The 14,383-nt window shown below is 45.5% G+C and overlaps 1 protein-coding gene across 1 annotated transcript in view; it reads left to right on the top strand.

The window, feature by feature from the left end:
* Positions 1–14,383, top strand: part of LOC310689002 (transmembrane protein 263-like) — a 312,856-nt gene that overhangs the window by 696 nt on the left and 297,777 nt on the right. The window contains exon 2 of the mRNA XM_083466206.1: positions 5,179–5,269. Within this exon, the coding sequence (XP_083322332.1) occupies positions 5,179–5,269 (91 nt within the window). The remainder of the gene's footprint in view (positions 1–5,178; positions 5,270–14,383) is intronic.

Raw genomic sequence — 14,383 nt, 5'->3', positions numbered from 1 at the left:
TTCTTGTGATAATAGATTTAACTGGGTTTGGTGTCCCCCCCCCCCCGTGTTCTGCACCCCACTGAGTGAACTGTAAGATAGTGTAAACTGAGTTTGACCCAGTTCAGTTTGACCCAGGCAGCTGCGATTCTGTTGCATTGAGTTAATTGATTACAACAGGGGCTAGCGTGTGAGTGACCCAGAATGAAACCGACCTAGGCTGCAAACAGGATTTTTGTGGCGCACTCATGGTACCCTCAATAATAAAACTGAGGACCTTGTTTCAAGGAGTTTGCAAAAGACTGCAGTTTCCATTGTTCATTGCCTTTACACCATGCGTTTGTTTCCCACTGTGTTTTTTGATAGCTGTTATGTGAGTTCATGAGGCTGGAGTGAACTTGGACAATACTGCATGCTACATATCCCGTGGTGATGGTAATTTCATCCTTGGTTGAAGTACTTTGTGGCAGCCTATGGAGGGCGGTGCCATACTTTCTAAAACAGACAGGTGTGCTCTCCAAATACTGTTGGACCCCAACTTCCATCAGCTCCCATCAACATGACAACTGGAATTGCACAACATCTGGAGGGACTACAGAGTCTCAGTCCGTGTTCTACAATCACATTCTACTTTCTATCACTTTTCTATATTCTATATTGGAAGGGGAAGTCATACTTTTACAACTATGTCCTTTTAAAAATCATTCTATCACTTCCCAGTGATCTATATTGCAGGGAAGATCAGTAATAGCAGACTGAGGGCTAACATTTCAGGTAGACCATCTGTCATCTGTCAAGTAACTGCTGCTCAGCTCAGCTTCCAAGTAACTCCCAAGTTCCTAGGAACACAATCCAGATTGGAAAAACCCACTGCTCCAGTTTTCTAGGTTGGTTCACGACTGACAAGAATTGGGATGGGAGTTGTAGAAGTCAGTGACATTGTAAATCACAGTTTAGCACAGGGATGGGGGCTCTCTTGAGATTGTTGGAGTACAACATATGTAAAACATAACAAAAGCTAGAACTATAGGTGTAATTATATATGCATATATAAGATGTGATCTGTCTCAGTGGAGAAACTGACACTGGTTTTAATGGGGTGGATTGCATCCCTCCAAGGAGAGGACTTTGAATTTGAGGTGATGGGGAGGTTAAGTATCCAAGCTAGGACACAGAGAACCTTCTTACCTGACTTCTTAATGTTGTAGCAGGGAAACTGATGTGCATGTAATAAGCTCCCACAAACTAGGAATGTTTCCACAGTGTGAATATGCAGTGTACCAGAATTGTTCCATAAGACACATTACCTGAAAACTACTGCTGCATAAGAGCATCAGGCACAGCAAACAAGGGTGAGAAGCATGGAGCAGATGGCTTTCTGGTGTGTGATGATGGCTAGCTGAGGTGCAGCTGTTTTCTTCTTCCCTCCACCTCCATTACTCTTCCTGTCTCTTTACCAGCATGGAGATTTTCTAGGCTGAATATCACTGTATTCTGCAGCAAAGGAAGTAGGCATGCTGTTGCAGGGGTAACATCTGACTAATTAGGGCTATTTTAATTTTAATTGATTAATGTTGGAGTTCCAGTTATATTTTTACCTTGTTTTGAGGGTTATGAAACACCAGTAATTATCACTTGTAAAATGCTTTACATGTGTCACAAAGTTATATTTTAATTAAATGTCAGTTTCATTGTTTTGCGTCACATTCTATTTTCATTTGTCTAGCATGTAAAGAGTTCTAACTCTAGTGTTCAAATTCCCTCTGGGCTAAAACCTAGCAACAAAGTTCTCATTAGAAAACCTGGTTTTGTAAAATTAAGAACAAAACATCCTTCAAGAGATTTGTAAACTCATTTGAGTACCAAAAACACACACACAAAAAAAACCCCTGCTAAGTGCGTAACGAATGACTTTCAGTCATCTCTGTGGAATATGAACTTGATTTTAGGCCAAGATGCAAATGTGTGTTTAGTTAGGACTCATCATTCTCAATTTGAAACTGCAGATCCTGCTTAATTAGGCATCCTTTCTGAGCAAGCTGAAAGCCCTCAATTTTGATAGAGGTATATGTTCACATATGCACACATTTTTCTTTGTTCACACACTTCAAAATACCATGAACATCTGTTATGGGGATGTTTGTAACTTTTTTCCTCACTTAAAAGTGCACACCTATAATGCTCCTTCTCAAAGAACAGACTGGGTCTTTTCATACATTTCCATCCATTCTGTGCATTAAGCTTAGGGCTCATCCACATTTACCTTCTGCCCTGTGCTTTCTAGGGACAGGCTCATGCTTTAAAGTGCTGTGTCCAAGAGCTTTCTTTTTGCCCCGGTGCTTTCTCCATGAAAACCCACTCTTTAACACTGAATCGGAACAAATGACAATTTGGGTTTCTGTGGATTGCCATTTGCTCTGATTCAGTGGTAAAAGGTAGATTTTTTTGTGGGGAAAGCGGCAGGGGGAAAAAGAGCTTGGACATGGTGCTTTAAAGCACAGATCTTTGCCTAGAAAAGCATCACAAAAGGAAGTCTGAATGAGACCTTAGTTATGCCACATCAATCACCCCCCCCCCTTTGTGGCTCTGTGACACTTTCTGCTTAATCAGAATACTTGCCCATAATTGCAAATTATGCACATATGTTTGCTTTGAAAACAAGTCATAAGTTTTTACGGCAATACTTTCCCCAATATTGATGTTGGTGAGGAGCCTTGTTCTTACTAAGCAAATCACTTTGTTAATGGCCCTTTGCATGTGACTTAAAACAAAAAGCTGGGGAGAGAATTTTGTCTGTTTCCCCTTCTGCTTAAGGATCCCTTTCTTCTGTGGCGATCACTCGTAGCTGAGTAAGATTGTCTTCCATGAACATGGTCTTAACAGTGAGTCCGTAAGTGACTGTAGAAGCCAATTCTGGATCCGCATGTCCTTCCACAGTGGGGACATACGGTAGATTACCAGGCAGGAGTTGATCACGGTGAGGGTTTGCCAAACATGCTTTCCTCTTAGCATGTTTTTCCCTTTTGTCCTGAGTTTGAGCATCTTTAAAGTCCATGACACCTTTGGTAAAGGTTGTTCTCCAACTGGAGTGCTCACAGGCCAGTGTTTCCCAATTGTCAGTGTTTATACTACTTTATATATATATATATTTGCCTTGAGAGCATTTTTAAACCTCTTTTGTTGACCACCAGCATTACGCTTTCCATTTTTAAGTTTGGAATAGAGTAGTTGCTTTGGAAGAAGATAATCAGGCATCCGAATGACATGACGTGTCCAACAAAGTTGATGTTGAAGAATCATTGCTTTAACACTGGTGATCTTTGCTTTTTCCAGTACACAGGCATTCGTTTGCCTGTCTTCCCAAGTGATATGTAAACATTTTTTTTTTTGAGACTCCATTGATGGAATCTTCCAAGGAGTTGGAGATGGTGTTTATAAGTGGTCCATGTTTCACAAGCATACAGTAAAGTTGATAGTACAGTAGCTTTGTAAACAATCATTTGGTTTCCCGGCGAATGTGTCGGTCCTCAAACACTTTGCACTTCATTCGGGAGAAACTGCACTCACAGAACTCGGGTGATACTGATTTCGGCATCTATGGCGGCCCTTGTGGAAATACAACTGCCCAGGTAGGAGAAGGGATTGATCCCAGTACAAATGCCACCACCATCTCCCATCCTGTTCTGCAGGTTCCCTTAGTCTTCCCCTAGATTTTCATGGGCTGCAGGGGGGTGCACCAAGAACAAGGAATTAGCAAAATCCTCTCCTCTCCACTTACATTAGTGAAGACATCAAAAGCTGCAACTTCAAGTAAACAATTTGAAGCAAGTTGTGTATATTTGAAGTCCTTGTTGTTCCAACTTTGTGTAAACTGGGAGTGTAAACACCAAAATTCCTGATTCAAGTATGCAATTGAAAATGGATGCAGCTGATGGTTTCACAGAATCATATAACTGTAGAGTTGGAAGGGACCACGAGGGTTATTTCAGGTATCTCACTTCAGTGTCTTGAGAATCATTAGGAAAATATGATGAACTCCTCTTTGTTTGCTTTGGGATTGGTTTGGAAATTACACACGATCCTTTGGCAGGAGGAGGAACACCTCTGCTTTGGTGAAGCTCATTTGACAACAACAAGAAGAAACTGAGCCTTTAGTATCGTCAGCCCAGTATTGTGAGATGCTCTGCCAATAGAGATTCAGAAGGCACCTTCTATGCCAACTTTTAAATGCCTGCTGAAAACTTTTCTATTCTGCCTGGGCAGACAATTAGGATTACATCCTTCCATAACGGTTAATTGATGTTTTAACTTTTTTATGTAATTTTTTTATTGTGTGGTTTTATGTTCTAGTGTTGCAAACTGCTTTGATTTTTTAAAAATGAATTGCATTCAGTTACACTGTTCCAGAGCTTTCACAGCCTCTTCTGGTTGAGTAGAACGGTGTGTCATCAGCAATGCTGGTGACACCTTGCTTCAAAGCTCCTAATGACCACCCACCCCCAATAATTTCATATAGTTGTTAAATATCATTGGGGAGAAGATAGACCCTACAGAACCCCATAGCACAAGTGTCAGGGACCTGAGGAACACCTACCTAAGTCCTGCTTTCTGGACACAACCCTGAAGATATGAACAGAACCACCATAATACAGTGCCTCTGATTGCCATCCCACTAAGTTGGTCCAGAAAAATGCCATGGTTAATGGTATCAAAAGCAAAATATATAGGCAATAACCACACACTGAAGGGTTGAAACAGAGACTCGCATAGATCACTTTTCAGCCAAAGTTGAAATAGTGGGTCCATTCTGACAGAGGATAGTTTAAAAGTCATCTTGTCATCCTGTGCCCCAGTTATAAGGAGGAAGGCAAGATATTCTCAGGTTTTTATGGGCTGTAATTATTTTTCCTAAAGAGGTGATGAGAATAAGTTTAATCGCTCTGGGAGAAAGGAAAGTTACCAGCATTGATATCCTACTATATCCGAATCTGAAATGGTTCACACACCATTTTTTATAGATTAGCTGTAGGTCTCCACAAATCTAGTTGCCAGGGCTGCTCTGTGACCCCTGCTCTGGCCAAGACAACTACAAGGACATCCTTTCATGAAGTTCTGGGATCCGCTGTAGGCTCTACCAGGCATCCTTTTAGTTACATATGTCTCTTTGTGGTTTGCAATGAAGCTTCTTCTATCTTACAGGGGCCTATTTCAGAAGCACAGATGGTGGAAAGCAACGCAGAGGCAGCTGCCGAAGAACCACCTCCTTATTTGCAGGAAGAACCTCCTCAAGGTAGAGTGCTTAGACTGCCACTGTGAATTTCTTATAACTTTTCAAAGGGAAACAGGCCATAAGATTCGAGGTCCATTCTTGTGATCCAAGAATGTGATGCAGAATGCTTCATGCCATGATAGCACTGTTGATAATCCTAACTGAGTCCTTTGACTTCTCAGATACGTATAAAACAGGACTGTAAACCAAACTCTGTTGGCATTCATTAACAATATAGTTCTAGTTTGGCCTAAGCTACTTATTGGGTGATGACATCTTCCCCCTTTCCACAAAGTTGCATTATCTGTAACAGTAAGCAAGTGATTCCTTTTTAACTGGATTGACTTCTGTTGGTGAAAGTGCCCCAACTGAGAGGTTTGGAGGGTGGCAATACAAGAACAGGCCTTTTGGATGGTGGGTCCCCGTCGGTGGAAAGCTCTCCGCAGAGAGGCTCGCCTGATGCCATCATTACATGTCTTTAGGTGCCAGGCAAAAATATTCCTCTTTACCCAGGCCTACGGCCATGAAATAATCTATGCCAGGCATAGGCAAACTCTGGCCCTCCAGATTTGGGACTACAATTCCCATCATCCCTGAGCACTGGTCCTGTTAGCTAGGGATGATGGGAGTTGTAGTCCCAAACATCTGGAGGGCCAGAGTTTGCCTATGCCTGATTTCTGCCCTGTTAAAGCTGTTGTAGTGGGGGGGGGAGGCTGTTATTATGATTATTTTATTATTATGCTATCTATTATTATGCTTTTTATTTTGTGTTTATTGTTGTGCTCCATAAAGTGTGTTCTTAACATTGTACACCACCCTGGGATCTTTTGATAAAGGGTGGTATAGAAATTGAATAAGTAGTAAAAATAATAACTGTGGAGGTAGGCCTGTCATCTCACTCCTAAGGGCATGTATGGGACTTTTAGCATGGCTGAGCCAAAGCCCATTCTGATTCCCTAAGAAACCCAGCTCCCTCCCCTCTTCCCAGTCTGTTGCATGATCCCAGGAGATCATAGGATCCTGCAATTAATTTTCATCACCCCCACCTTCATAGGTGCTCAAAATCACAATGGTGACAGAATGCTAAAAGTGTGGGGTTCCCCCCTCCCCCGTATGTTTAAATGGTAAGTGAAGATTCCCACGACATTATGGATAGAATTGAATCAAGTGGTTGCAGTTATTCTGGATTAATTAAACTGTAGTGACAGAAAGGGAAGGTCATTTGAATTAAGGACAAGTGCTTATTTAAATGGTCATCCAAGAGTTGGACTTGAGTCACTTCTTTATTTTAAATCTGCCGTTTTTATTTTATTTTATTTTATTTCTGCTGTGGAAAAGACCTCTTAATAGCAACTACATTTCAAATCCAGAGCTTTCAGACTCTATTCTACCAGCCCTCTTGGAAAGCTAGTTAAGCAGCCTGGAAATGAGATTGAAAAAGGGTGTCAGCGGGAGGTTCACAAATGCCAATCTTAATTAAAAACCTGGTTTCCAGTTAAATGACCCAGATTACGATGAGTACGAATATCTCTCTCTGTGCCGCGTGAATGTTTCTTTAAGTAAACTTAACTACTGCTTTCTTTGGAAGAAGGTCCTCATATTCAAAGGACAGAAGATGCTAATTGGACCTTTTATCTCTACATTCACGGGGACATACAAAACTGCTTTCTGGTTCCTCTAGGCCAGGGGCAGCTGAAGTGGTACTATCTGTATGTTTTTGGACTACAGTTCCCAGCAGCCCCAGCCAGAATGGCCAATGGTCAGGTATGGTGGGAATTGTAATCCACAGTATCTGGATGTCAGGGACTGGCTGGATGATGAAGAACGGTGGGAGACTCCAGCCAGAGAACCTCCTAGGAAAGCCACAGAAGAGGAAGGCTCAGAGCCAGGGGAGCAGTGGTGGGACATAGTCAGAGGATGAAGGGGGTGGAGCAGAATGGTTGGATGCTGAACAAGCAGCTGGCTTGAGTGAGAGAGAAGAAGAGGCAGAAAACACTGCAGACATAAGACAGGCAGCTGAGGAGGAGGGAGCCTGCTGGTATTTGCCATAGGCTTCTCTGTTGGTATTCTGTTTCCTTGAATAAAGAATCAACCTTACTGCTCGTCTCTGTGTCTCTCTGATGACCAGCCCTAACACTGTAGGATGCTTGTTACCCCTGATGTAGCCTATTGCTCCTAACCCATTACAGTCTACTCCATTTGGCAGCATCATGTGCTGTACCACTAATTCCTCTCCAGCTTTTTCTATCTCCTCATCCATTACTTTTTGGGGGGACAGGGGTGGGAATACTATTAAATTTTTAGAGCAAGCTTTTAGAGAAAGCCAGGTTGCTTTATTCATGCTTTATGGGGAAAACTGGTCTCTGTCGTGTTGGATTATGATTGCAATATAACATTTTTACCTTGGGCTTTTAATTGCTTGTCTTAAAGGAAATGAACATATCTAATGCAAACTGTATAGTGATACCATATATATATATATATGTTTTCGTAGATTTTCACGGGTACAGGAATGCAGGTTTTGGTGTCCTCGGGTGTCTTCCCGTGTAAAAGTTGGGGTGTCTAGGCGACGTTTCGACGAGGTCTCACTCGTCATCTTCAGGCTGGTGCTTTCGGCTTCTTGTTACTGGAACAGAGCGGGATCTCAGTGTTTGAGTTCCTATAAATACTGTAGAGGGGTGTGGTGTATTGCCTCAAAAGTTCTGGGCAGAGGGGAAGTTCCCAGGCTAGTGTTCTTTTCTTCTTTTGTTCCTTAATTACTTGAGGGATATCTTGAGTGATTTCTTGAGTGATATTCTGAGTACCACTTAGGTGGGTCATTAGGTGTGGATTAGTTGCTAAAGCCTTCGTGTCTTGACCTCTTGAATTTGTGAAGAGTTTTTCTGGGAAGATGGCTGTACTGCACTTAGTTGTGCTTTGGCTTGGCTTCGTGTATAGGGGCGAGCTGTGGTTTTGTGCCCTGTGCCAGCCAGATCTGTGTAGGGATTGCAGGGGGGTGCAGCATCCGGAGTTGCCACTATGGTTTGGTTACTGGATGGTGTCTGTAATTTATCTGTGGAGAGGGTCTGGGTTTGGGTCTGGTGTGGTTGATTGGTGGTGGCGTTCTGTGTGCCTCTGGATCTGGTGTCGGTTTTTGTGGGGAGGGCTAATTTCCAGATGTCTGGCAGGCGGGACGTGTCGTCACGCTTGTTCATGTTGTGAGGGTGTTTCTCTATCTCGATGGCTTCCATGATTATTCTCTTGTGGTGATGTTCCATGTTAAAGAGCAATTTGGAATCTGCAAAATTAATTTCGTGTCCTGTTTCTTTCATGTGTTGGAAAAGAGAGGAAGATTTTTCTTCTTTTTTGACGGCATTCTTGTGTTCTGCGATACGTGCATTTATTCGTCTGTTTGTTTGTCCAATGTACGTGGCTGGGCAGACTTTGCAGGGTATTTCATAGACCCCTTGGTTTTCCAACTGGATTTTATCTTTGGGGTTTCTGAGGATATTGGCTATTTTTTGGTTGGTGCAAAAGGCTGTTTTGATATTGTGTTTATGGAGGATTTTGCTAATTTTATCTGTAGTGCCCTTGATATAAGGAAGGAGGGCCATGCCATTGTTTTCTTCCGTGTCTTGGTTTTTGGGGGGTGTTTCTTTTTGGATTAGCTTCCTAACCCTGTTTTGCTGGTATCCATTGGCGATTAACACATTTGAGAGATTCTGTAACTCAGTTGTCAAGTGGTCTTTGTCAGCCAGGCGTTTGGTTCTGGAGATGAGGGTCTTGGCTACGGAGTTTATTTGTGCAGGGTGGTGGTGTGATTGAGCATGTAAGTAGCGGTTGGTGTGTGTTTTTTTCCGGTAGATAGTGTGTCCTAGGGAGCCATCAGGTTTTTTGTAGATTAGGACGTCAAGGAAGGGAAGCTGGTTGTTGGCTTCTATTTCCATAGTGAATTGTATTTTGGGGTGTAGGCTGTTGAGATGTGTGAGGAAGCTATCTAGTTTTTCTTTCCCGTGTGGCCAAATTACAAAGGTGTCGTCAACATATCTGAGCCAAAGTTTGGGTTTGTGTTCTGACTTGTCTAAAGCATTGGTTTCAAAGTGTTCCATGTACAGATTTGCGATGACCGGTGAGAGGGGTGATCCCATAGGTGCTCCTTCTATCTGTTTGTATCTTTGTCCATTGTGGATGAAGTACGTGTTGGTTAGGCAGTGGTTGGTCAGGTCCAGGATGTATTCGGGGGGATTGTATTTGTTTTGAATGGCTGTCAAGGCTTCATTAATGGGCACTTGTGTGAAGAGAGATACAACATCGAAGCTCACAAGTAGGTCATCGGGATGTAGGTTTTGCTTCTTTATTGTTTCTATGAACTGGAAGGAGTTTGTAACGTGTGAAGAGATGGATTCTGCATAGGGCTGAAGTTGCTTAGCGAGAAATTTAGCGAGATTTTGTAGAGGTGAGCCTATGGAGCTGACTATTGGTCTGAGTGGTGTTCCTTCTTTGTGTATCTTGGGGAGGCCGTAGAGTTTGGGGCATCTGGATGATTTTTCTCTGGGGATGATTCTTAGCTGGATTTCTTCACTAATAGGAGAGGCTTTTATTTTGGATTTGGTGGTTTTTTCCAGATAGGTGGTGGGATCTGTTTTTATAGGTTGGTAGGTAGGGTCTTGGAGTAGATTTGATAGTTTTGCTTGGTAGTCCGATGTGTTCATCACAACAGTGGCATTACCTTTGTCTGCTGGGAGAATGATTATGTTGTTGTCTTTCCTCAGGTTGGTGAGTGCTTTCTGTTCTTCTTTGTGTAAATTGCTTCTGGGTGGTTTGCTGGAGCAGAGGATGTTGGTGACTTCAAGTCTGATTTTATTGGCTTCATCTGGGTTGATTTTGGTTAGGCTAGCTTCGACTCCGCATATGATGTTTTCCGTGGGGATGCGTCTCGGGGTAACTGCAAAGTTGAAACCTTTGGAGAGTACTTTGGTTTCAGTTGAGGTGAGGATCCTGTCTGATATGTTATGTACTGTTTGTTTCATGGGTTGTTGTGGAGGGTGGCTGGGCTTCTGGCGTCTCTCTAGTTTGTGGAGTTTGTTGGTGTGTGTGTCTGTCTTATGTGAGGTCTCAGTTTCAGCTCTCCAGACGGCTAGTTGTTTGCATTTGTCCCAGAGTGCAGGGTGGATTTTGTTACAGAGTTTGAGGTGAAGAGTGAGCAGATCTTTGTTGGTTTGGTTTAGTAGGTATTGTCAGGGAACTGCCATCAGAGCATCAGGTGGTGGAGGGACTCAGGCAGGATGAAAGAGACTCAACTGCTGAAGCAGGGACCAGCAGGGGGAGGAGTGGGTCTCTGAGGGAATGCGAGCAGGAGGGAGGGCTCAGGGAGGCTTCCAGCGAGAACAGTGGGGAGGTATCGGAGTCTCCCATAGGCAGACCCACACCTCGCAGGAAACTGTCACGCCGTGAGTCCAGGAGACGCGTTTCCGTTAAGGAACTTCTTTGCTGGAAACGCTTCCGCAGACAGCCACTGTCGGACTCTACTAGTGACTAGAGCAGACATGTCTGAGGAGCTCCGTCACACACGGAGGTTTGTGGGGTCGCACAAACTCTGAGGGAGCACGTTTTCACGCACAAGCAGCTAATCAAACCCTCACAGCAGTCCGACAGTCTTTGTACGCTGCCTGTGCAAGAGAAGGCATCATGAGCGAACCAACCGGAACCGGAGGAGCAGGGGCTGGAGCTGGTCCAAGCTTGGAAGATAGATACCGAGCGTTGGAGGTTCAACTGGCCCTGCAGACGGCGAGGTTGGAGGAGAGAAGGGCTCAGGATGCAGACAAGAAGGGGAGAGCCACGCAATTCCCCAGAAAGGTACCAGGATTGGTGCAAAAATTTGGGGGGGACCCCAAGGACTACCATGCTTTTAGGACAGAGATGCAATATGCCCTTAATGTGCAGTTCGATGAGTTCCCTGATGAGGAATCGCGAGTTGTTTTTGTAATTGGGCATCTTGAGAAAGGGGCGCGGGACTGGGTTCGACCCCTAATGGCAACGCACAATGACATACTAAAGGACACAATGAAGTTCTTTCGTGCAATGGATATCATGTTTTCCAGCGATATTGAGGAAGGGGTGGTGCGCAGACAGCTAATGGCTTGTAAGCAGGGAAGTCGATCTGTCCGTGAATATTGGACTGAGTTTACCATGCTGATTCACAGACTGAGTTGGGATTTATCGGCGGCACCCGTTCAAATGCTATTTGAAGAAGGTCTTTCTTCGGGGGTGAAAGACGAGCTGGCACGGAGCCCCAGGGCGGAGTCTATGGATCAGCTGACCAAATCTGCGCTGACCATAGGAGCGCGGCAGGAGGCAAGAGCCTTGGAGAGGCGGGAAGGGAGAGGGGAACGTTGGAAGGAGTTCCGCATTCCAGACATTCCTGAGCCAGCTTTCCCGCCGGCAGAGCCGATGGAAATCGGAACAGCGCGCGCGCGCGCATTTTCAAAAACCAGCGAGGGAGCTAAGAAGGAGGGAAAGGGCCCCCGGAAATGCTATCTCTGCCAACAGCCAGGCCACTTTGCCAGAGTCTGCCCCCAGAGGAAGGAATGGCAAGGGATGGTGGGAGCTGTTGAGGGGGGAGAAGAAGGGGGAGCGGAGCAGGTAAAAGCCAACGCCTGGTTGCCACAATTGGGGCACTGCAGCCAGGCCAAAGAGCAGTGAAAGTGCCCGTGCCAGAAGCTCCTCGACCTGCTCTAGTGATTGAAGTGTCCCTAGAGCTGCAGAATGGGCACCCCCTAAAAATAAAGGCGCTATTGGACTCAGGCAGCTCCTGCAATTTTATGAGCAAGGAGTTTGCTGCTGAACACCAGATACAGACCATCCCTTTAAGCAACCCCCTGCAGGTGACCACGATTGATGGCAGGGAGTTGTTGGGAGGAGGAGTCCGCTTGCAGACTGTCCCAATGATAATGAGGGTGGCAAGGCACACAGAACTGATAGCGTTTAATGTGGCCACCCTGGGAGGCGCTCCCATTATTTTGGGAATGAGCTGGCTAGCTCTACATGATCCGCTGGTTGGCTGGCATCAAAGAGTGGTGTCCTTTGGTTCAGCACATTGCCTAGAACACTGCAAAGGGGAGAAGGGTTCAGCAGGGGCCCAAGCCACCCTAGCAGGGACTGAAGTAATGGGGAAGGTGAAGGTACCACCACAGTATGCAGATCTCAGCGACGTGTTCAGCGAGAAGGAAGCTGACCAACTACCACCTCATAGACCCTTTGATTGTCAGATCAATTTACTCCCAGGAGCACAGCTTCCCGTGGGCAAGTTGTATGCCATGTCAGACAGGGAAATGCAGGAGTTGCGAGGGTTCATTGACAAGAACCTGAAGAGAGGCTTCATCAGAGAGTCCAAAGCAGCAGGGGGGAGCCCAGTGTTCTTTGTGGACAAAAAAAATGCGGACAAGCCGAGACTTGTATGTGATTTTAGGCGGCTGAATGCAGTGACTGAACCGGTGGCGTTCCCTATGCCCAGAATTGATGATATTTTGACCAGGGTGAGGAAGGGAAAGATTTTCACAAAGCTGGATCTAAGGGGGGCGTACAACCTGATACGCATAAGGAAAGGGGATGAATGGAAAACCACCATGTTTACCCCTTTGGGGGCGTTTGAATACCTCGTTATGCCATTTGGATTACAAGCAGGCTCCGCGTGTTTTCAATCTTTTATGAACCACGTGCTGGGCCCTTTGCTCTACAAGAATTGCGTTGCCTTTCTAGATGATGTGTTGGTGTATTCTGAGAATGAGGAGCAACATGTGAGAGACGTCAGAGAAGTGTTGAGCAGACTGCAAGCCAACAGGCTGTGGGTCAAACTGGAGAAGTGTCGGTTCCATACCAAGGAGGTGGAATTCCTGGGGTACCGCCTGTCAGACAAGGGATTGGCCATGGATCCCGGCAAGGTACAGGCAGTGCTGGAATGGAAAACACCCAAAACCAAGAAGGATGTGCAGAGGTTCCTAGGGTTTGGAAACTTTTATCGTAAGTTCATCCGCAACTTCGCCCATCTGACGGCGCCCATCACTGACTGTCTCAGCAGTAAAAAGAAGTTTGTATGGACGGCGGAGGCGGAGCGAGCGTTTGAGGAACTGAAAAGGGCCTTCGCCTCTGAAGAACAACTTCTGCATGTGGATTTACGAAAGAAGCTAAGGGTTGAAACAGACGCATCTGACAGAGCCATAGGGGCGGTGCTTCTTCTGCAGCCGGGGAAGGAGGAGTCAGAGTGGCGTCCGTGTGCCTTCTTCTCGCGGAAGCTGAACAAATCCGAGAGGAACTACACGGTGTACGACCGAGAACTGCTTGCTATTCATGAGGCGTTCCGGAGATGGAGGCATCTGCTAGTTGGTGCACAACATAAAGTGCAAGTGTGCACGGACCATAAAAATCTAGAGTACTGGAGAACGGCGCGAGTGCTCAACCAAAGGCAGTTGAGATGGGCCCAAGAGTTCTCCAAATTTAACTTTGAGATTTGTTATGTGCCAGGCCCAGAGAATGTTAGGGCGGACGCTCTCTCACGCAAACCTGAATATTTGGAGGGGGAGGGAGCACCCGAAGAAACCCATATCATTCCAGAGGACCGCTGGGTGTGTGGGGCGACTTTGGTGGGGCAAAGGGAATTGATAGAGGGTACGGTGCAGGATGCATACGCCCAGGGGAAACTCAGGGATCTCAGAGGGGAGGAAGACAAATCCGGTGGTTTTGAGGAGAGAAATGGGGCATTGTATTATAAGGGAGCGTTATATATACCTGAAGGGGAATTGAGGGAGAAGGTACTCAAGCAGCTGCACGATAGCCCCACAGCAGGGCACTTTGGGCAACACAAAACCATGTGGCTGGTTACCAGGGAATTTTGGTGGCCCAAGGTCAGGGAAGATGTGCGGGAGTATGTGAGAGGGTGTGAACAATGCCAAAGAGCCAAGGGGGAGAGGCGGGCGCCGGCTGGTTTATTAGAACCACTGCCCACACCTGAGAGACCGTGGGAAGCAGTGGCAATAGATTTCATGACTGATCTGCCAAGGTCTAGAGGGAAAACAGCCATCATGGTTGTAATAGACCTGTTAACTAAGATGGCCCACTTCATAGCCTGCTCACATGCGGTTACAGCAGAAGAAACCGCCA

Source organism: Podarcis liolepis, assembly GCF_965112155.1.
Source record: "Podarcis liolepis genome assembly, chromosome: 1".
Classification (NCBI taxonomy): Eukaryota; Metazoa; Chordata; class Lepidosauria; order Squamata; family Lacertidae; genus Podarcis; species Podarcis liolepis.
This window is presented reverse-complemented; position numbering and strand designations above follow the sequence as displayed.